The sequence below is a fragment of the Rhamphochromis sp. 'chilingali' genome (genome assembly GCF_963969265.1).
Source record: "Rhamphochromis sp. 'chilingali' genome assembly, chromosome: 12".
Classification (NCBI taxonomy): Eukaryota; Metazoa; Chordata; class Actinopteri; order Cichliformes; family Cichlidae; genus Rhamphochromis; species Rhamphochromis sp. 'chilingali'.
The window spans coordinates 11,579,773-11,603,701 of NC_137939.1; the positions used below are offsets into that span (position 1 = coordinate 11,579,773).

The following is a 23,929-nucleotide window of genomic DNA, read 5'->3' on the forward strand; positions in this document are numbered from 1 at the left end:
GCTAATATTGCTTTTATGAGTCTTACTTCTTACAATTACGGTCCAGTTCAAAAGTCTTTTGTTCAATTTTGCTTCCAAGGGGCCAGACCTTTTTTTTGTCATTTAAAAAAAAATGCACGTTTGGCTTTTTAGCAATAACAGAGTGAAGAGAAGAAGCTGGAAGAGAAAGACAAGGAGAAGACAGGTTAGATTAATACCCAGGCTTCTGCTTTAGTCTTGTAGCATGCGGGTCACCTGATCAACTCGCTGAGCTGAACCACCACCCTCTTGTAATTTCTTTACGGTGGTCTTGAGCAGTGCTTCTCCAGGCTTTCTGGAGATCTTCCAGAGTTTTTTCTTTGAACATTGGCTGCTTTTTCACTCATTTTTGTTTCATTTTCTAACTCCAGGGATTAACCTGTGTTGTCTACCAGAACATTCTCATTCTCGACACGTAACATACCGACGATTTGTCACGTCCCAAGGCGTCCAATGGGAACGCGAAAGGTAACCTTCCGTGTCCCTATGACATGCGCCCGGTTGTGGGTGAAATCCAATAGAATGACGGTCCCGGTGGTAACGCACGTTCCAGACGTGTATTCGAGCCCTAACCCTAACCATAACCTTATCCCTAACCTTAACCACAATCGTGTTAGATAGTGTTTTCCAAAGCGATTCATGATGAGAAAGTAAAATAAATGTATATGTGTAGATTGAATCCAAACGGGTTTCATGTTTCCTCCTGTTTCCGAACGCGTAACATAGGAATGTGTTGGGTGACTGAAAGGTTTGTCAATTTGTCACAAAAACACATAATTAGTTCTCATTTCTTTTACTCTAAATGAATCTACAAAAAAGATAACATGGTTTGACACAAAAAAGCTGTATTTTTGCACCAAAAGGTGACTACCAAAGACTTATTAGCTAAAACTTGGCATTACCTTGGTATGGTGTGTAATGTATCCTTAGGAAATTGAGGAAACTGGACAAGTGGAGGCCAAAAGAACAATTAGCAGACGTAAAAAATATTTCAACAAAGGCCTGACAGAGGCACTGAAAGCATCTAGACCTTTAGTTGATCCATCTAAAGGTCTGGATCAGGGGTAGGCAACTCCAGGCCTCGAGTGCCAGTGTCCTGCAGGCTTTAGATATCACCCTGGATCAACACACCTGAATCAAATGATTAGTTCGTTACAAGGCCTCCGGAGAACTTCAAGACATGTTGAGGAGGTAATTTAGCAATTTGAATCATCTGGTGGATCAAGGACAGATCTAAAGTCTGCAGGACACCGGCACTCGAGGCCTGGAGTTGCCTACCCCCGGTCTAGATCTTCATTGAACAGTTGATCCATCCACTGTTCAATGAAGCCTCATCAGAAATAGTCTCAATGGTCTCAATTCTAAAGCAACAGAAACAGGGACCAAAGCTCCTACAGAGTGGTGAACCCAAACTAACAAACTAAAAAATTTTGGTTTAAATCATTGTCAATATGTAGATAGGTCAGGATAAAGGTGCAACAATGAATTTCTACATGTATCTGTAAAATATGGTGGCGGCTCTGTCATGGTTTGGTGCCACATTTCATCCAGTGTCGTCGAGGATCTTAACAACAAATGATGGAACTATGAACACAGGAAAGTACTGTGAGAGTTTGATTCACCATGTACGTGGAAAGCATCTGATTTGGAAAAACTTAATTTTTCAGCACGACAATGATGCCAAACAAAGAACAAAACAAACCAAGATCCAAAGAAGAGCTTTGAATGTCCTTCAAGAAGTTTGGAGAACTATTTCTGATGATACTTCAAGAAATTACCAGAAAGCTGAGACTGTGTTTCCTCATTTCTGTTGTACTGTAATGCTCAGTAGTGTTATTATTTTTGACAGCAAATTATCTAAAAATATTGTGTAGTTTTGAGCTTTTCATGCATTTTTGTGTGTGTGTGTTTTTTCTTAGAAGAGTCAAAGGTTTTATGAAAGTAGTTTGAAAATTGGTTCTTGTGTTTAAAGCTTGGAGAAAAGGCCATAAGGTTTCAGGAAATGTGTCTTAGAATTTGTGAAAAACTGTAATTAGACTCCGAGGGAACATAATCTAAAACATCTGTGATCATTTTTGGTTCTGTGGAAAAAAGTGAACAACGCTTGACTGGCAAAAGAAAAAAGCAGCACAGTCTGGATTAATTGTGTTCAAACTGGCAACTCCTTTCAAAGAAAACTTTTTAAGTCCTGTTAGATAAAGTGTTGGTAAGTCATCTTTTAATTAGCGGCGAACAGTCTTATAGCTATGATATGTCAGCTGAGAAGAGAAGAGAAGAGGAATATCTGCTTCACAGATATTATCAGTGGCCCGGCAGCTGAGAGCAGCTCAGAGTAGGACCTTGGATGTGAAGGGGAGACAAGGAAACAGATGAAGAGACGATCGGTTTGATTTGCTCTCTCGCACCTCCTTCCTTCCAGGGGAGTGTTGGTCTGGCACGCTTGGCCCTATCAGTCCGTGATCATAATGGAATTGGTTTGTGGATGTGTGTGATGGGGGTGTTACTCCTTGAAACAGGAGCCCAGGCTTTATCCTGCTCGCCACGCTTTCAGCATGTGGGAAGACAAAGGATTTATGTAGCACCGTGACATATTAAATCACTGCCAAGCTGCTGGCGAGTCATTCAAAACACACCAAGGATGAAACACCCTATCATCGGGAAAGGAGTAGAAAGAGAATGAGAAACAGAGAATAAGGGAGAATGGTTTCCAGAGACCTCTGGCAGCAATACAAAGAGTGACAATGCTGGGACAGAAAAAGGGACGGAGCGCTTTGGCTGCGTGGGGGTGGGAGGCGGAGTGACCATAGGCCAGGCCTCGGATTGTTTTCTGTGTGCACAATACAAAGGCTTGCAGAGACTTGCAACTGAGCAAACAGGGGTTTTATCGTAATGCACGCAGCGTCTCTGCATGACGCAGTGCCTGACCCGCCAGCCAGACCATTATCTGAGAGAAAGACCATTACTACCCATTAAGCGAGAAGAACAGCTTCTAGAGTCCATGCTTTTCCTCTAGCTGAGCAAGTGGGGTGATTACAAAAAGAATAGGTTGTTTTCTGTAAAAACTAGCAGTGCAGATAAATCAACAGCATTTGCCTGGCGCGGGCTAGCAAGTTGAAATAGCCAATGCTCAGTTGAAATGGCTGCAGGAAGATTTAAAGCACCATCAGGGCCAACCAGTCCCCTGAGCTGACGCCGTCCCCAGGGGAGACGGTGCAACCCGGGTCACTTTGGCCGACTCACGTTGGATTTATACGACCAACCTTCTGCCTGTGGACAAACACATCCATCTCTCGTTGCCTACCACCCGCTCTGTCTCCTGGAGGCTCCTGCTGCTAAAAGACAGAGTTACTATCTGTAGTCTTTCCCTCCGTCTTCCTCGCCACAGAATAAAAAGAGCTAAATAGTCGAGCGCCTTGAGAGTAAACAACAATTGCCTGATGAGAACAAGGATGAGCCAAAAACAACACAAAAAACTGCTCTTAAAACCTATTTAAAGAAAACATCAATCTGCACCGTAGGAGAACCTGTGTGGGGAAAAGCAACCTGAATGAATTAGAGAATTAGAGTGGAGGTGTGCCTTAAATAAGCAGGGTATGTGATAGAGGAACACAAGAGGAAGAGGTAGGAAACAGTGGAAAGGGAAGAAAAGGTTTTCTGACAATTTAAAACAAAAAATCTCAACAAAAATGACATTTTCACCATTGGAAATGTAATTTTTGATACTATCAGGGGTTTTTTTTGTATTTCCATATTTTGCAACAATTTATATTTGATAGTGTGACTCTGGGACATCTCCCTGCTACAGCAAAATAGGGCGGAGTTGGGTTGGGAAAGAAAATAAACTGTGATGGGAACTCTTCAATATTACCTGTGCTCAAAATCAGTGTTACAAAAAACAGAAACACAGAAAACACAACGAGAGCTTACCGCAGTGTCCTTGGTACTGCACACGAATGTTCTTCTTGTTCTTGCAGGCATGCTGATGGAGCTCGCACTCATTCACGTAGTCCTTTCCATCACTACCACACACTACTTGCTTGGGCTTGCCCTCGCAGCCGAGGGGGCACATGCACTTTGCAGACAAGCCATCTGAAGACTGGACACAGGTGCTGCCGTAGCTGCAGGCCACCTCGGTACAGGGATCCTTCAGAGCTGCAGGAAGGGGCAGACATAAAAACAAGCTTTAGTCAAAAGCAAAAGGGGCTCTTGCACTGAAGAGCACGTCTGTCAAGCGCTAATACGTCACAGTGCTCGCCGCTACAGTACACTGGAGTGCATCACAAATGACAGGCCACCTTATTCAAGTGGCTTTCGGTGCACTTTTACAAGCGCTGCCTAGTTATTCTGAGGTTTGAAGAACTACTTGACACCCCTGGGTAAAGATGCACTGCCACAGCTATCTACTAGTACAAACAAGTTTCATTTCACAGAGTAGTGTGAATTGGATTAGAAGCTTTGCATTCACAACACATTCTGTGTCGCTACGCTCAAGCATGCTTTAATCGGCACAGCTGAAAAGCGACCCTTGAATATTTACCTTTCCATAAATTAGACCAAGTGAGAGCAGGGAAGAGGGGTATTCCTCCCTCGTGAGGAATTTGTTTCCATCCTAATTAAGCAGCACGCCACTTGCCGCTGAGCGACGTACCCCAATCCGAGGAGAAGGTGCAACTTTTAATTTTGCCTTTGTGCGCCATCAACGGGGGCTTTTCTCGGGCCTCATATGCTCAACAAAAGGCAGCTGTGAGATTACAATCGCTGTCTTCTCACAGCATGATACATATTTATGACTGTCACAGACAAACATGCTTTCCCATGAGAGAGAAGCGCGGCATCGGCAGCCCTCTCATTTCCTAAGTCCGCCACTTTTAGAATAAATATTTACCAATGTCTGATATTATCCCCGCTTTTGTTACAAGCAACATCGATGAATTTAATTTAAAGCGGGAGTGTATATATTGAATCGCAAACTCTGTGCGTCTCGCTTTGTTTTTTTGTGTGCGTTTTTTTCTTTACTCCTCAGACAAGAGCAGAGCGTGTTTCAAATTTGCCTTCTTTCTTTTCTACCTTTTTTGAAAATTCAATACCTGCCTCCGGGATGAAATGGCACTGCCTTGTTAATAAGAGACTGGAATGTGTGCAGAGATATATTATGGATGTGTAAGAAGACAGGAGAGCTATGAGGAGTGCTCCTGATCAAAGCGTACCCCCCCTCCCTCGCCTTCCTCGTCTTTATGACACATCCCCACCACCCTCCTTTCTTTTCTTTTTCTCTTTTTTTTGCTCTTTCCTGTCAAGTTCTTTTGAGGTTTGGTGCGTTAGGCGCTTTAATGAACACTTTTTCCCCCTCCCCATTTTATATTTGAGCTGTATCACAGCAGGAACTTTGAAACCGACTCTAATTTACAAGTAACTTCAAGATAAAGTACGATCAAGTAATTGCATCTCTAACTAAAAGAGACTCGTAGAAAATGACTCACTGAAATCATAAATCATTACTGGAAATCATAGGTCATTGTGAGGCGATGATGACTTAATGGCTGCTCATGCGAAACAGATAGCAATTGTGATGCTTGGCCTCCGCTGTGTGTCTAATCACATGAACAATGAAACGCTGATGACTTGTGGGAACGGAGCCGCTATAAAAACCTTGTTGTATCTGCCGGAGCAGGTAAAAGGTCATGTTAAATCACAGTTGCAGCAATTATACGCGAGCTACTTTCAGTGCACATGCACAAACTACTGTGTTACCCAGCATATGCTATGAGTTCGCCTGCTTAATAATCGTAGGGTTGAAGGTGCAATCTCGGGCTCCTCTGAGAAAATATACATGCTGTAAGTGAGCTCAAAGAATGATCCAGCAATCAGAGAGTAGTTTGTCTGGCTTTGGCACGTTCTACTCGATTCAGAGGAGCTGATGCTGAGGTAGTAAAGCCCTATCTGGAAGTTTGATATCCAACTTCTCCAGTGTTTTGGAAAGAGATGTGGAGTCTGAAGTCTGAGCATCAGGATAAAAGCATCAGCTGTTATTCAACTTTCATCATTAGCATCCTGTTCCCCATTTTTACACATATAAGGCAAGCTGAATAAGCTAGAACAAAAACCCAAATAACCAAGGATAGTGAATGACTTAACTCCCATTTGATCCATCAGCTTATGTCATCTAATAATGATAAAGCATGACGAACCATGAATTGGTGCACTCATACTGCTGTGGGCTGTGGGAAATAAGCCCTTGGATGTTTCCTTCTCCCTTCTCTTTTGCTCACACCTACCCCAAAGTCACAAGAGCAGAGGTTCAACTTTGAGCCCCTCCTGTACATCTGATAAAAGGTACAAGCCACAGCAGAATCCCACAAACCGCAAAAAGAAGACCGCAGCAATCACACTGCAATTTGTCCAGGGCTTGTACAATCAAGTTTCTTCAGGTAGCTGTGGCTCAGGATGTACAGTCGGTCATTCACTATTCATAAGAGCTGTTACACGATCCCGAAGCGTCCTTGGATAAGATGCTGAACCCCACAGTAGCACTGGTGTATGATGGATGAATGGGTGAATGTGGCTCTTGTAGTTTGGTCAGTGAGACTAGAAACATACTATATAAGTGCTAGTCCATTTAGCGTGTTGTTTTGATAGACCTGCTGTTGGGAATGGGAGTTGTTTTCTGACAAGAAGTCGTACCTTGTCAGAATGCTCACTTCTTCTATAAAATAGTGGTTGTTAAGGGGTTGCAGTCACATCTAAAGAAGAGTAGGAGAAAGACGAGAAAGAAACCCAGTGATTCCCCCTTTCCTTAGAGTAAACAGCATCCTCGTAGCACTTCTTGATCTCATTAAATAATAGCCTGGGCTTTCTCTCCCTCCCCAACCTCCCCTTCCTCCAAGCAAATCTGGCGTGTTGACAGGCAAGAAGGGGTGGAGGCGATAGTAAGGGGCACGAGAGCTAGGTAGAACAGGAAGGAGAGGTGGGGGCGCTTGATTTAAATGCTAACAGGGGCCGATTTGGATACGACGCACAGCCTCGATGGGGCGTTAGTGCAGATAAGCTTTCCTTCTCAGACTCAGACAAGCAGGCAAATTGCCTGGGCGAATGTGATCGGTGTAACAAGCTCAAATAAAAAAAAAAAGAAAGACAGAAAAAAGCATGCTCGCCATAGCAAACTACATGGAGTTTTTACTTATATTTTCTAATCATTTCTCAGGTGAAAAGTGGCAACAAAAAAGCAAAGAGGAGAAAGAGGAAAGGTAAAAAGTCAGTAAATTAGAATGATCCTTGCTGCCAATTAGATCACTCTCCCTCGCTAGAGTGAATCTCAGCATGGTCTGGGCTGCTAGGATAATGAGGGGGAAAAACCCATAAGGATACACAGAGACAAGTGACACTAAAGCACTGGCATTCCAGCACAAACACAGTGAGAGATGGCATATGATTAGGGAACAAGAGGACACCCCAAAAGAAAAGCAAACATCCTGGGGCCCAATTAATAGAATAATGCTTTATAGATTTAAATGTTTAAAAGACTTTTAAAGGAGACAAAACTCTGGTTTATTTACACTTGAGACACTGCGTTTTCTAAAAATGGACTCGTTCCTGTCAGTCCATCACAGCTAGACCTGGATTTGATTGGCTCCTTTCACAGAACAATTGCTCCCCCCCTTTCTTCTAATCACAAGCATGCAGCATTTGTGTGGACAGGCCTCCTTCAAAATTCTGCACTCAGCAGGTTTGCTTCATTTAAACCACAGGACTGGCATTGTCTGGCATTGTGGGATGCATTGTAACTGAACTACCTATGTGCCTAATTGCGAATTCATGTGCTGTGGGAAATTCTGAATACACACCGTCACAAATCAACACTTGATCAACTCTGCAACTTGCTCTTTTAACGCCAAGTGGATTTCAAATTGGGATAACAATTTGTCTAATTGTGACGTGCTGCGCTGTGCTGGATATGCAGAAGTTAGTTAGTTAATAATTGATTAGCACTGCCCACATTTAAGGTGTGTGTTTCTCAAACTGAAAACTATGCAGTGCTGCAGGAACATAAAATCAATGCAAGGTGGGCAAAAAGGGTACAAGAGAAAAAAAAATGCAAATTTGCCATTTTTCTCTACTCGTTCTGAGCTGAAATTGAGCATGTTGAGAAGTGTACATTTCTGAGAACTGGAAGCTTTTTTTTTCCTTTTTATTGTTCTGCATGCATGGAAATTAACTTTCTATCAAACTGCATTAATGCATAATGTTGAGAATAACAACAACTGTGAAGCAAATCCTTTTGCACTCCTGGCTGTAGTTAAGTGTAGAAGCTGCTGACATGTTGGGTGGCACTTTGTAGCAGCTTAACTATAATATGTGAAGTCTCTTACAGAGCTAAAGCTAAGCTATAGCTTAAGTGGTATTGTTTTCACCTTCTGAGCCCGTGCGCTTGTGTGTTTGCATGTTATCGTGGAAAAGTGCAGTTACGCAGACACGTAGTGTAGTGAGAACTACCACTAGGGCAGTTCGGAGTAGTTTAGCAGGTGTTTGTATGTCTGTCTGTCTGCGATGTCTTCCAGAAAAGTGGAGCAGAGGGGTTTTGGAGAATGGGGATTACAGTGATCCTCTCCCTCCTCATCTCTCCCTCTGGCAGTCAGCAGACTTTCCAGGCAGGTGGGGAGCTCCACTTCTCTGATCCACTGTTTTGTGCTGTAGTTTATTAATGCTTCATTAGGGACACGGAGCTGTCAGTGCCGTGCTGGCTTTACTTGATACCCCGCTGCCACGAAACCAGACGCACACCAGATGCGTGCGCAAGTGTGGGGAGAGTCATATATGCCAGTGCACGTTTGGAGGCAACCATGGAGTTCAGATAAGTCTGCAAGTGAGTTTGTGATATGTATGCATGTGTACCTGTATGTGTGTGTGTGTGTGCTGTGCTTCCTGTTGTGCTGGTAGTGATAAGGGAGGTATGGGGCTGAAGCTAATCAAATGCAATGATGCGATGGAGGGGGAGCTCGGCAGTGTGTGTTCTAATCAAGAACCCTCGTACACCCATCAACAGCAGGAGAAGAAGAAGCAGAGAGGGAGCGACAGTGAGACAAAAACAAGTTACAAGGGGACTGAGTTAAAACACTATGGAGAAAGTCTGACAAAGAAAAATGCAGCAATAGAAAACAAATGTAATTCAGAGGCAAAGTTACACATTTAGGTTTTTTTTTTTTACTTCTTTGGGCAAAGCTACAGTTCCTACTTTCCAGTTTTATACTGAGACAAGCTTTACACACCGTGACCCCCACTTTCATCCATAAAACTGCACCAACTAACATTTTGATGTCTGAATTATAACCCAACTCTGTGGAGTACATCAAAATAAATTGCTTATACCTCAAACATAAAATGTTTAAATGGGAAGTATATCACTTTAATGTCGTGCCTTTAAATGGTAAAAAAGACAGTCAAACAAGATGACTGGTATTGATTTTTTAATCTCAGTCATGACAAAAAAACAATTAGCTATCTCAACCAAAATCCTGAAATACTAAAATAAAATAAAGTTGTGTGTATAATTTCCTTGACATTTAGCCAGTTTCGCTGCTGCTTATCATGGATTAACGATGCCGGGCCAACCAAGCTGGTATACAAGAGTAATGTAGTAATTCAAATGCATAAGTATCTTTGTAAGTATATAGTAAAAACTATTATATTATAAACTATTATAACTATACTTAAAAATAACCCCACAGTACTAAAAGACAAACTGGGCATGTGAAATTCAGAAGGAGCACAACAATGGGCACTTGGTGTTGTTTGAACAAAGACAAAGCAGGCAGGGAAAGAAAGGAAGTTGAACAAAAAAACCAAAAAACAGACAGTAGATGAAGAGGTGGTGAGGAACTAGTAAAAGAGAAGTGTGTAGAAGGGAGATAAGGGAAAGGGTCAGAATGGGAGAAAGAAAGCAACGGCGTGGAATGGTCAAAAAATCAACAGACAAGATCGACAAAAACTGAAATCCAAGAACTAAATATGGATGAGAATCTGCAGCCAGATACCCAAAGCAAGTGGTGAGGAGCAGGAGGCAGGGACTGAGGCAAGGCCAAAGGATTAACAGTCCTACACACCTCTCCAACACGCTTTCCAGACACACACACACACTTCGTTCCCTCTGCTGTGAGGCCAATGGCTGGAAGATGATTCTTTGTGTTTGATGTAGTTCTTCAAAGCGCTCCACTGAACTGCAGCTGTTGCTCTCTTTTACACGCTTTGCTGTTTTACCCTTGAGAATGGAAAACGAACCACAAAAAGCCCTCATCATGCTCCAGTCGTCGGCCACACACATAATCAAGAAGTGGAGCTTGTGAGTACAGTATGTCTAAGCAGATTTTTAACCAAAGGTCTTACGACAGTTTAGCTTAGTTTAGTTTAATTTAGGTTAGTTTGATTTAGAAAGATCCCCATTAGCTGTCGCGATACGCAGCTATTCGTCCTGCGGTCATAAAATCTCAGTTGCTGCTCTTTTAAATCAATATTTAAGAAAAAAAATATGAATGTAAAAACAGAGGATAAAATACAAAAAATGTCACAATGCTTGATTTTTGGAACCATAGCTGTCATTTACTGCTGGCAGATATCTTACGCTTGGAAAATGCAGTAAAGCACAGGTGGGGTGTTGAAATGACAACACAGGCCCCATTTATTCTGCTGAGTGACAGAAAGAAGGTGGGATGGGATTAAATCGCCCGGGTATGGCATTTATGACAAACACACACACAGATGCACAGGTCTTTTAAAAGGACAGCACACAATTTAACAGCAACAACAACAACAACAACAACAACAAAAAACACTTAAATTCTTCAGTTAAATATCAACGAATATTAACACGCTCATTTAAATAGCACCATTTGATGAAAACCCAGAGGCACATTAAATCCTTCCACCAACTTATCGTGTGCATCATAATTGGAAGCATCGAAATGCTTTTTCCAAACTAACAAAATGTGCTTGGGAGAGGGAAAAGCTCCCGTTACTCGACTGGGAGATCAGAGGTGAGATACAGAACGGCAGCCCTGCAGCCAATCTAGTGTCCAAAACGGCTGATTGTGCTACATAACACGATGCGGAGGACTTTTCAGAATGCAAACAAATGCCTTTGGCTATTCAGTGCAACGCAACAAGCTGTAAACACAGCGATTATATATGTTATCCACTCATAATAATGTTGAAGGTGCCCTAAGCGCACTGCTAAAGGAGTCCACGAATGGCTGCACATCATGTGTCAAACCATCAAGACGTTGTGACAACTCACTTTACTTTAGCCCTGTAATCTACATAAACAAGCTGAAAGAGATAAAAGGTAAAAAGAAAAGACAAACACTGGCTGATGGGCAGTTTCTTTAACCTCAGGGCCTCTCTGTCCCCTTAATAGCCTATGGGAAAAAGCCTGTATTACCTATTGGCAAGCTGTCAGTGCTTGTACCAGGAGTTCTTTCTCTTGGATTAAGGCCTTTTGAAAGCAACAAAGAAGATCTTGGTGCCAAAATAAGTTGGGGAGTGTAGCCGGAGGCACTATTAACTGCTTCTCTGTTTACCTCTTTAAGGCCAGGAGCCCACATAATCAATAATGTATTCATGTGGTTTTTAAGTGTTGAGCTCTACACCAGGCACCTCAGGATCAAAAGCACCAAAAAAACAACAACAAAAAAACCTGGTTAGACTCACCATACTGAGCACATAAATGCTTAAATTAAAAGATTAAGTAGGGTAGTCCTAAATGAATTTCTTCTAATTGCACTACATTCAATATTTTTGAGTTTCTGTGAGATTTTCTTCCTTTGTGAGTTAGTAAAACTGATTGTTTTTTAACTGCTAAAGTATAATTTAACTCTACTTGTTTCTACTGCAGTCTCTGGTTTCCTATTAATAGTGTAGGATCATGACTGTGAGTGTCAGGAAGGTTATGAGTGCGCAGTCAGTCAATTACAGATACCGTGCACGCTCTATCATGCTGTGTTGTTCTATGTGGTAAGGATGTAATTTGTATGCCTTCATATTAGAATAGCAAACCTGTGACACTACGAGTGAAGCGGGTTGCAGAGTTCATGACGATCTCCACGTTAGCAAAGATAGAAGCATGCAGGGTGATGCTCTGCTCACTGTAAAAATCCCTCACCACATACGTTTTATGAATGACAAAAGTTATGATCGTATTCAATAAATTGCATTTTAGAAAGTAAGTAAGAAAATTATAATGCAACGCTGTTTTTTAAATACAAAAATTCAAAGAACATGACAAAACAAGTCACATTAACAAAGTTATTCATGTCGTAGCTCCAAAATGTGGCGGTGTACACATCTGAATAACAAACAAAAAGTCCGTTTCAATAGGAGACAAAAATCTCCTGGGGGCTACGTCAGGAAGTGAAGAGCATCCTGTGTGAAAGTCTACCACGGAGCTAGCCGCTGTGGCGACCCCTTGTGAATAAGGTAGCTAAGAAAATGATGGAAGTTGAGGTAATAGGCACTGTGAATTAAATATAATCAAATACTACAAATAAAATGTAATTAGATTATTTAAATGCTAATTACATTACAGCCAGTTGGGTTCTGTCAGTATTTGGAGACTTGGGGTCTGAATTGTGTCCTGAAACTGAGTTTTGCATTCAGAATATCCCCTCTGGCCCCAGAAAGAGGTATAAAGACTCATGTGGGCTAAGTAGTGCATATGCCACAAATTTCCTTTCATTAGCTTCTGATTAACTGGAGCTGGTGGTGGTGGGAAGCCAAAATCACTACTGATGTTCAGTGAGGCATTGGCTAATCATGCTTGGCCTTTGCTATCAAAAAACTTGCTAATGACCGGTAGCTGCTGGGGGCGAAATGCAGTTCAGAGCTGCTGAAAAGTCCCTTACAGTGGGTGTTTGGTCTTCAGTACAAACACAGGCACATCTGCGTGAAGACATACAGTGTCAGCACACTCTTCACCTGAATGCAGGATAAGCTCAAAGTGCGATAGTGCATGCTGCATTATCTCTTTTTTCAATAGTCACACTTAAATAAACATCAATGTAAGAGTTCTCTGTCACCGGCTGATAAAGGAGCAAATAAATCTAAAGCCATATCATGAAAGCAGTTTAAAGTCAGCAGTTCCCAGGCTGGGTGCTGAAGCTGTGTGGTGACTAACAATAAAAATTTGAGCTCACTTTGCTTTATTCTCATTAACTCCTGAAAGCAGATCCAAAAACTGTTAATATTATGCAAATAAGAAGATCTCACAGTTCACAGTTCATAACCTGCCTACAAATAGACATAAGCCACAATATTTAGAACCCAGCACATTAAGCTTTTATTTCCAATAACTAACTGAGACAATCAGTCAATTACTATCTATTGTATGTGATATCTATATTAAAGCTAAAGAACAGGGGGAAAAATGAAGACACACCACATCAGTGACTTCTTTGCACTGAGGATTTTGGCTTAATTAGGAAAAATAACAACGAGTTAACTTTAATACTAAAAAAGCATCTTTATGAACACACAATCAGATAAACCTGCTCAAGGTGACATGCCCATTTCAGCCTTCCAATATAGGACCCTATTTAACATGACAACAATTTAAATTTTGATAAGGCTGCAGGAGGAAGAGAGAGTGCGCATGAAAGTGGAGCAGAAGAACTGACATTTATTTAGAACAAACAGTAGATGGAAATAACTTGGATTTATTCTCTCTCTTTTCTGGTAAGCATTATTACTGCAGGCAGGGACTGTGTGTGTGTGTGTGTGTACGTGAGCCATTTATTCTAATTGTGAGGAAAATTGAAAGCCATAGAACACAAACACATTTTACGGAATGAAGGTATATTGGCCTGTCCTTACAATTTTCACAAAGCTGGAATGAAGTTAAGGTGAATGAGGAAAACGATAAAAAAAAAAAAGGCCGCATTTGCCAGAGAAAAGTCATATGGGTTAGCCTCAGCGGTCAAGTGGTCGTGGCGAATGAGATAAAACTGAACTATTTGGTTCACTAAAAAGCAGCATTTTAATTTGCTTGTATTACTGCTGAAAAAAACAAACAAAAGAAAACTTGATTCCAAGTGAGGAAACAGAACGGGGAGGAAGTGTTCAAAAATGGGCAACCAAGGAAAAACAGAGAACACTATTATTTCCTTGACGTATAAGCAATTCAGTGTGAAATATTTTCTACACGAAATCATGCAGTCACAGAGTTACAGGAACTCTAGTGCCACTAGAAAACACTTACAGCTTAATTGCAAGGTTTCAGGCAGAAACGGGAAAATCATTTTTAAAAATGCCACTTTTAGCAGCTAAAACAACAGAATAAAAATAACAGTTTTAAACTTTGCAACTAATTGTTATTTTGCTTGTTGCCTTTTGTTTTTCTGATGGATCATTTTAAAGTTACAGTCCATTAGGTGTTCATGGAAACCAACTGTGTTTTCACAATAGCTGTTTTATGCATTTCCTTCTTCTGTTCTGTGATTATCTACTCATAATAGAAGTTACTGGTAGAGTCTGCCATTGACACATGCCACTGCCACGAGGGGCTTAGAGTAAATGATGAATAGATTCATTATTACTGTTTTTGTTGGCTTCTCTTGACTGCTCTTTGCAATTAACTGACGGCCGTCTTGTACATCCTATTTAGCACTAAAAAGAACTGGACTACTTTTATTATGAAGCATCGTGGCTTTTATGATGATATGTCACCAAGTGGCGCTGTCATATAAATCTTTTTGAACCATGAACAGTGGGATTAACAGCTGCAGGCAACAAGCTGCACACTTCCAACTCATCGACAAGGTCACCGAGTCCTCTGGCTGAGCCATGTTCTCGGCATTTCCTATGATTTAAGAGAATCTCATGAAATGGATGGAAATTTGCACATTACTACCTTGTAATTGTCACTTGTGGCTGTTTTACTGATGAAGATGTATGTGTAGTCTCGTCATAAATTTCTAAACGCAGAAATCATTTGATGTCTTTCCTCCACTAAAAAGCCACGAAGCGCCCTTTACTGCCTACTTGTCCATTTTCAACTATTTCTGCCATTCACTAATATTGATCCGCAAATTGATTACCAATGGATGATAGAGTAGTGCATGCAAATTTTGCATATACAACATTTTTGGCAAGATTAAGACAACGTATAGTGTATATGCCCCAGATCCTTTATGAACACTGAATACTGAGCACTTAAAATCCTGAGGACAATAGACTGCTGGATTTCTTTCCTCCCACTCAGTTAAGCACATTCACATTCTAACCCAGGCCTAACCGTGTCTGATTAGGTCGCTAACATGAAGACCAGTAGGACTCTGGTTCCTGACGACCTTGATCGATAACCACTGCGCCACATCATCTCAGCTTTGAGGCGACACAATGCCAGTTGATTCCCGAACAAGACTGCGTCTAAGTGGCCAGCACCTTGTTGAGAAAAAAGGTAAAACTTTGAAAAGTTACAACCCTGATTGCTCATTTTACATCAGTGGTGCTTTGATTTACAATCAATCACCCAGTGAAGGCAAGGAGTATCTAATTTGCCCTCCACTGCAACAATGTGAACACAGCATTACTCTGGGGAGTGGATGCAGTCGATGGACAGACCTTAAATAAGCAGCGAGGCAGGAGTGGGTGAACAGTAATGAAGGAACCTTGTATGAAGGTGCTGTGTGTAAACAGGGAATACAGTGTAGATATACATGCACAAGACTGACGTTTTCTACAGTACTGTGCACATGTCTTGAGCTACCCCTCATTTCTTTATATCTGGCTTGGAGAAGCAATTTACTGAACCACGTGCAAACATGTGCACACATGCATACATGGAAATACAGTGTAAGGCAAACAGGCAATTTTACAATTTTAATGAGCTCCAAAGTCAATATTTGCTATGCTCATCTTTATTCTTCAACTCGTTCAGGTAAGCCTTCTTGTCATTTCTTCAAGTAGCCTTCAGGAACAGTTCTCCAGGGCTTTTCAAGGACTTTCAGATACTGTTCCAAATGCTGCAGTTTTTTCAGACAGGTCACTTGTTCTTTTGTCCTCCACTTGTCCACTTTCTTTAAATGTTTTAAGGACAGGCTGCACACCGTGCCGAGATATGCCAGGTTTTTGGCTAATAGCTCTTTGGGAATCACCTAGCTCGTGCAAAAATAATGATTTATTCCTGACAAACTGTGTCATCTCTGACATTTCTCATAGATTTAACTAAAGATACTGGAACAAATTAGGTGATTTTGAAGTGGTTCAACAATTAAAAAGCATTTCTGGTTAAGTACAAGAACTGAAACAGCAGCCAAAGAAAAGCCTGGGGATCTATTGCTCAACGCCACCTTAAAAAATGACTCCTTGTTTAAAACTCTGACTCAGTGGTAGAAAGAAATAACAAGATTATCCATATTCTATTTCTGATAATGTGTTCCTGTACATACATTAATATAAAACGAGTAATAATCTGAAACATGTATTAAATAAAGCAGTTATCCTATTCAATCCACGCTGCGATCCTTTAATGATGATTGTGAATAAGCGATCTTTTTGTTGTTGTTGTTGTTGTAGTATGCCACAGAATCAAAGCCAACGCAGAGAGAAACAAATATTCTTTAGAAATCCGTCTCCTGTCACTTGTCGTCATTCTTGTTCCGCGCGAAATGAAATAAAATATCCGCTATTGTTGGCTGAGCTGGTAGTTATCCTCATATTTTTCAGCACCGCTCCGCTTTTATTATTTTCACTCCATTCCATCTCTCACCAAGCATACACAGTGAAAATAACAAATAACAATGTATTATTCAGGAGAAGCCAAATGCATAAATACATTAAAAAGTCTCAAAACACAACCCCTTGTCTGGGATTAAGCAGGTGTATGTGGATATGGATGTGTGTACATAATCGGTGTTTTGCCTGCAGATTTCAAAGAGGTGAGCACTGGAGAAAGAGCGAGCGAGAGATGAAGCAGAAGACGGGATTTGTCTTACAAGTATCAGTGGTTGCAGACGAGTGGAACAGCAAGTAAAGATGGATAGAGAAATTCCAAGCACAGCCCATTATCATTTCTTTATGTGTGTGTGTGTGTGTGCTGATAACAAGAATGTATATTTTTCAGTCTATCGGTTTGCAAAACGCCTGCAGTGTGTGTATATTTCACTAAATATGCCTTTGTGTGCGTGTTTATGTACTATCAGTAAACACACACACACACACACAGAGTCCGTCAGGTTGTGCATATTATGGTTATGAATGCCAAGCAAGAGTCAATGCCCCAGGGAAATGAAAGCACGAAAGCTGAGTTATTTACAATGACCTCTCGCCCTGTGTGTCTGTTAGTGTGTGCGCATAAATGTGTTCACCGATAACCCCGGAGAAATTTGATTACTTTCCGCATTTGTGTCTCTGTGCAGACTTGTTACTACTGATGAGAATATCAGCAAGACACGGAAAAAAGAGAGAAAAAAAAAAAGAAACGATTTTTGTCGTGAAGCCTCTGAGTGAAAAAGGAAGGAGACGAGGGAACGCCCAGAAAATGAGTGAAGGCGAAGGAGAAGAAGTAAGGGGTGCGTGACTAAGTCCTCTGTGGCGGAGTTAACGGTGAGCAAATGAAGGAGAAGTGAAAAAAAGAGAGGCTTGAGGAACTATGGAGTGATGTAGAAGAAGGAACAGCGAGGCAAAATGCATGAAAAGAATAAAGGACGGAAGGAAAAAGAAAAGGAATATTTAAAAAAAAGTAACAAGGACAATAAGGATTAAAGACAGAAAGAAAGACGGGAGGAATACTGGTGAGATGAAGGGACAGGGATCCAAAACAGGGAAGCAATGAGCACTGGAGAAACAGCGTGGAGGTAAAGATGGCTTCAGTCAGTTTGACTGCAGAATTCTGTTATCTGCTTCGGCAAAGCCAGAAGTCATCTTCAGCATCTACGGCTATTACCACCAGCCCATTGTTACAGAGGCTGACCGGGCATGTCACCGGGGTAACAAAGGAAATCGTCTTAGCATGAGCAAAATAAAGTAAAAAAAATGGGGGTGAAGGAGGAGTGAAGCAGGCTGGCCTTCATCTCCTCCCTCTCCAGCTCTGCTCCAAAATTAGGATTTATTTGCTTGCAGAGGATTACCTGGCCCGGCCCAGACACCTTAACAATCGGCCAGACCAACAAAAGACAAAAGACCAAACGTACAGATGGAGTAATGAGCTTAGGTCATTTTCTTTGATTCCCTCTCTGAACAATGGTTTAGGAGCAAAAGGGAGATGTGAAGAGGAATGGAAACAATGTGTTGGCCCGCATGTCAGATTCAAATAACAATGGTTTTTCTGATTTCTTGCATGATCCCAAACAACATAAAGAATTTCTTACACATACGCAGTATTGTGCAGATGTCTTGATCCTTATTTCTTTAGATTTTAGTAGCAAATTAGGAAACGGGTGCATTGATTTACTGAAAAATGTGCATATATAGTATATAAGGCAAAAAGAGAGTTTGTACAGTTCTAAAAACATCTTTATTCTTCAACGCAGTCTCTCTTGGACAAGCTTTTGTAATGTCTGTAGGTAGTCTCGAGGAAAAGTTCTCCAGGTTCTTGAAACACATTCAAAGCTCTTCTTTGGTTGTTGCCATCCAACAGTGTTTATTATGAAGTTTCACAATGACCCGGAGGGTACTCTAATAATAAATGATAAATGTTCTTTTCTCTTTTTGAGTAAAATAAGGTTTGCATTCCAAAATAAACAAGAGATTTTTGAAAAAGCAAAAGTGCTTAATTAAAAAATAACGCAAAGGTGTATTTTAAGCTTCCCCTTTTCTCCTTTTCCCATAACTACATTTAACATGTAAACCCGCTCAGCTTCAACCCCACTTCTGCATCTCCTCTCCTCTTGGGAGTTTTCTGTTTTCACACACGCTCTGAATAAACGATTTGACTGGCTGAGTAGCATCACATGAGATAATGTAGTCACTCACTGTTGTACCTCTCTCCTGACCTCCCCTGCACCTAGTGACGGTGATTTAAACTAAAATACGAAATTTCAAATGGCGTTCATCACTTTATAAGACCTGTTAATATTTATTTTCAGTCCAATTCTTGTGAAATTTTGCTTATGTCAGCATTTCCTCTGTGCTTCCCTTTCTTAGAATGGCTCCTTGATAGCCACCGCTCCACCGAGACCACTTCTGATGAGACTTCAGTAGATAGATCCGCTGAAAGTCTCAGGTCCTGTGTCAGGCCTTTGCTGGATTTCTTTCCTGTTTCTTCAGGACATGGCTTTCAGATACTGTTCACCTGCTGTCGGTAACATTTTATGCATGTCACTTCATCTTTTGCTCCCACTTGTCCAGTTTCTTCAGATTTTTATGAACACACTGGACCCCATGCCAAGACAGACCAAACTTTTTGCCTAGTAGCTCTTTGTTATTTTAAGATAAGATAAGACTTTATTGATCCCACAACGGGGAAATTTTTGCATCACCTCAGCTCAGGTACAGATATCAGATGGAAATACAAAAATACAAATAAGTACAATCAATGACAAAAAGTAAGATAATACACTATATACAATGGTAGCATACACAGTATGTGATTATGGATATAAACTATATAGCTTGACATAACTATTGTACCACTAATATTCCTATTTATAGACATGTACACACACACATGTACACACTAAATATACATATGTATACATATACATACATATATACCTGCACATGTCCATACACATGGAAGTGGTGACCGTGGATGTTCACAGTGTCCAGTGACTTATGACATCATGATTGAGGAGTTATAGAGTCTAACTGCTGTTGGGATGAATGATCTGCGAAAGCGCTCCTTCCTGCAGCGAGGGTGTTTCAGTCTCTGACTAAAGGAGCTGCTCAGCCCACTCACATACTCATGCAGTGGGTGATGTGGGTTGTTCATGATGGATGTCAGCTTTACTAACAAAATACTGTCTTTGGTATTTTTTGTAGACTCTACAGAAGAAATGGGACTCAAATGATGACATGCTGCCAGTAACAAAGTTAAGAAAGACACAATGTAAAGTTGACACCTTCAGAAAGCCTGGAGAACTTTTGCTCAAGATAGCAAGAAAGTCTGGCACCTGAAAGCAAAATGTAAAAAATATAAAGAAATAATGGATGGCTCAAGAGTTTTGCACAGTACTGTACCGTTTGTAAAAAAAAATTATGCTGTTTTATAGGAAAGATTAACACTTCTTTCAATAGATATTCCCTTTCTTCTTCCTGATTGGTCCGTTTCATGCATGTTTGCCTGTTTGCGTGCAGGCACGCTCGCAACCACACAATAAAGCGTCATTAGACACGAGACACAAAGTGCGCCAAAGTAAACCCGTGCATAATGACAACTCTCATCAGACACTTTGACATTTGTTTCGTTATATAAATCTGCTGCGCCTGCTTTTGTTTGGTAACGTACAAATACGTCAGGTAGAAGTGGGTGTACACCAACTCATTTTCAGTTAATCATTTGTGCCTCTTCCCAGGAACAGAGGACTTCATTTGTTTGCTGCAAAATGTATTCAAACAAGCTCTGATATATTTTTTTTATATGCTACAACTAAATACAACAAGTAGGAGTGTACTGCTTTATGTTTAAGGAGCAGTTCACATCCCTCTCACACTGGGCCTGCTTGCAGTATATAAGAGCAGACAGAGAAGCAGGTGTGGAGCACTGATGCCTTTTCTCCTTTCACTGTGAAGACTCGAGAGTGTTTCGGTGCTGGAGAGATAAAAACCTTCTCTAAAGTGCAGAGAGCGAGAGAGCAGAGTGGAGTGACTGAGCAGAAGGTAGGGGGCCGTGCTGATAGCCAACTCTCGAGAACACACACGTGCGCTCTCACACATACATAAAATCAATCTCCCATCGACCACACTCTCGAACCCCAGTCACCTCACCCACACGCGCATGCTCTCCACTTTTTTCTGGGGGGGGGGTAAAGAAGAATGAAAACTCCATGTTCCACTAGAGTGGCCACACAAGATGAGTTCTGCAGCACTTCTGTGTCTCTCTCTGGGAAAGGGAGTGTATTTACCACTCTGCTCTGATTCAACATTAGGACAGTAGACGTGGCGCACGTTCCCAAGCTGACTGTAGAACGTGCGCAAACACACAAACGTACGCACACACAGTTCCCCAAATGTCTCTTGTCTCTCTCTAAACCAGAAAGTGTCTGAGCTTTTTCTCTCTCCCTCCCTCTCTGAGGTCTTCCTTTTCTTAACTGGACACTTTTTTTTTCTTTCTTCTTTTTTTTTTTATCACCTCGTGTTGTTATCGGTCACTCCTGCGGGGCCAATTTAAACGCGGCCTCTCCTTTTAATTTCGATAATATCTGAAGCCATTATGTGCTCACCGCCTGCCTGCTTGACTGCCGGAAATGTAACCCCACCGATCCCAAATCATCCATCTAGAACAAAAGAAAGATAATGAAGAAGCTGGGTCGGAGATGGTCTGAACCATTAAGGGGCAGGTTATGTGAATATCAGAGTGGAGCAGTGGAGGGAAACTAAGTGCCTGCACCTCAACAACGAATGGGTCATTTTGTCCTGCCCTCAGGAGGGAACTTAGACCATTTTCTTGGAACTAAAATGTCATAATAGCCAGTTCAGTTTTATGAGTGAGGTGCTAAATGGACATGTTTTAAGGGGAATTTTCTTTTCACTGCCGAGTGAAACTGAGCTAAGGTGAACTGTGCAATGGGAATAGTGGGAGGACACGGGCATCTGTCAAAGTCTAGGTTGTAAACAAGCCACCTTATTTGGTGTTCAAAGCTGTGACCGTAGCTAAAGTGCCTGTAAAAACCTCTTGAAAGTCGAAGCACAATATGTCAGTAATTAACTGGAGAACAGCACTGTGATGTCAGCAGCAGCGAAGTAGGAAGTAAGCGCCCGAAAGCCGACATTTGGAGGTGTCAGCATCCTGCAGATGTCAGGGACTTGCTGGTTACAGCTTCCTCCTGTTTGCAACAAAACATACCCCAAGCTCCAAAGTTGTACTTGGTGGTAACAAAATGCTCCCATGTGATGTAACTCCCATCCTTTAAAAAAAAAAAAACATAAGGGGCATAATCTGTGAGAGAAATAAAAACTTCTTTTGTGGCTTTCCTCCTGAGTGCCAGATAAGACTTGATTTGAACTGAACATGACGGCTTCACACAACGGTAGCCAATTCACTTACCCCGATGAAAACCCGCCATTCAAATCGAAAGAGTCAAACGAGGCTTCGCACAAAAGCACCAATTCAGCTGCCCGTATTTTCTTAAAGTTAAAAGCTTTCTCACTCCCTCACCTTTCTACCGCTCTTCCTCCTTCCCTCCTTTGCCTCTCTCTTCCTCCGTCAGCACTGACAACTCCATAATCTCAGCCAAGTGGCCCGTCCAAGCCCTCTGTAGGGGCTGAATTTATTGAGAGCAGAGTGAGAATCAGAACCTGTCACCTGGCTTGCGCTGACCTCCTAACACGCACGCTCTCTTCCTCTTTCACACTCACAGCGTATACCGTACCTGCTGTATGTACCTTCTAAGTGCAAACATCCTTGAATTCATTCAAACACACACATATGAATATTGATGAATGTTAGACTGTTGCTTACTCCTTGGCTGACCCTTCCATCCCACAGTAAAACACTTCTTTTAATTCTCTAGCCGTCTGCCCTTCTCAATTCTGTCTATAAGACATATGTGGGAGCTTTTAACAAGGATGTTGCAATAAATGCAAAAGTAAATAAACCGACCAGATGTTAGCTAGCTGTGTGGTTCGTCTACACTCACTCGACAATGACTGCTTTCACTGCTATACAAAATATGTTGCAAATCAGAAATAGCACGGGTAAGAAAGAAGGATGAATTTAAAAGATTGCTTTCTGATTTTCAAAGCTATTCATGTGTCACTCGGGACAAAACCAAATATTGTGAGTTTAAGATAATAAAAGCACCGATAACCTGCTGTTTAAGCTTTAAGGTCACCTTCATCAGTACCTGGCAGCTTGTTTAAAACAGATTCCCAGGGTTGGTTCTCTCAGCTCTCAACGTTTCTACCAATCAGAAGATTGTCAGAAAAAAATCGCATCAGAAAATAGCAAATTTGTCAATTTTCAACAGAACTGTAAACTCTGCTTTAAGTATACAATAATGGAACTGTAAATCAAACCATGTTGAATGGATGTTGGTGGAAGCCGGAGTTAATTAAATGAGTCATTTTTACTTTTGCATTGATTAAACTGATCACACCATAAATCACAGTGACACCGGTTGTGTTACAGAAGCACAAGTACATAACGTAGCAAGGCTAGAGCTAAGGATGCCATCCGCTGATTAAACACTACACACCTGCCTCCTTCACATCCAGTGACTGCATGAAAATGCTGACATAAATCAGGCTTTGCCATTAGTAATAATCACATTGGGCTCTCAGAATCACAGCCAACAGAGGAATGAAAAGGAAATTCCTTCCAGATGTGACGGGATAAGAGAGGAAGTCTGCTCTGGTGGCCAGCATGTAGTTATTACCAGCAATACTATCATTAGCATAATCATTACTATTATTTTTTACTTTATTTCTTTCCTTGTGACTGGCTGCTGTTTTGCTAAGGCCAATTATGGTGCTTCTGATGGCCTTAACCCTCCATAAACCATCATTAAACCACTTATGCTACTACTTTCTCCCTCTGGTTTTGATCTTCTCTCGTAATCTGTTCACTCGTTCAATCACTAAAGTACTCTCTTACGTGCTCTTGTGTCGCACTCCCTGTCTTAATGTCTCGTTGCTCTTTCCTCTTAACATTATACCCTCCCTTTTTAAATGCTATTTTCCCTTTCCTCCACTGTACCCTGTGTTCCTCCTGTCCTCTCTCTGTCCTTTCTATCGCTTTATTTCCACTCTGCCAGTAGCGGGCCGCCACCAA

General features: G+C 41.4%; 1 protein-coding gene across 2 annotated transcripts in view; it reads right to left on the reverse strand.

The window, feature by feature from the left end:
* Positions 1-23,929, reverse strand: part of agrn (agrin) — a 283,985-nt gene that overhangs the window by 88,402 nt on the left and 171,654 nt on the right. For both annotated transcript variants that reach the window (XM_080900080.1, XM_080900081.1), the window contains one exon: positions 3,946-4,170. In XM_080900080.1, the coding sequence (XP_080756206.1) occupies positions 3,946-4,170 (225 nt within the window). The remainder of the gene's footprint in view (positions 1-3,945; positions 4,171-23,929) is intronic.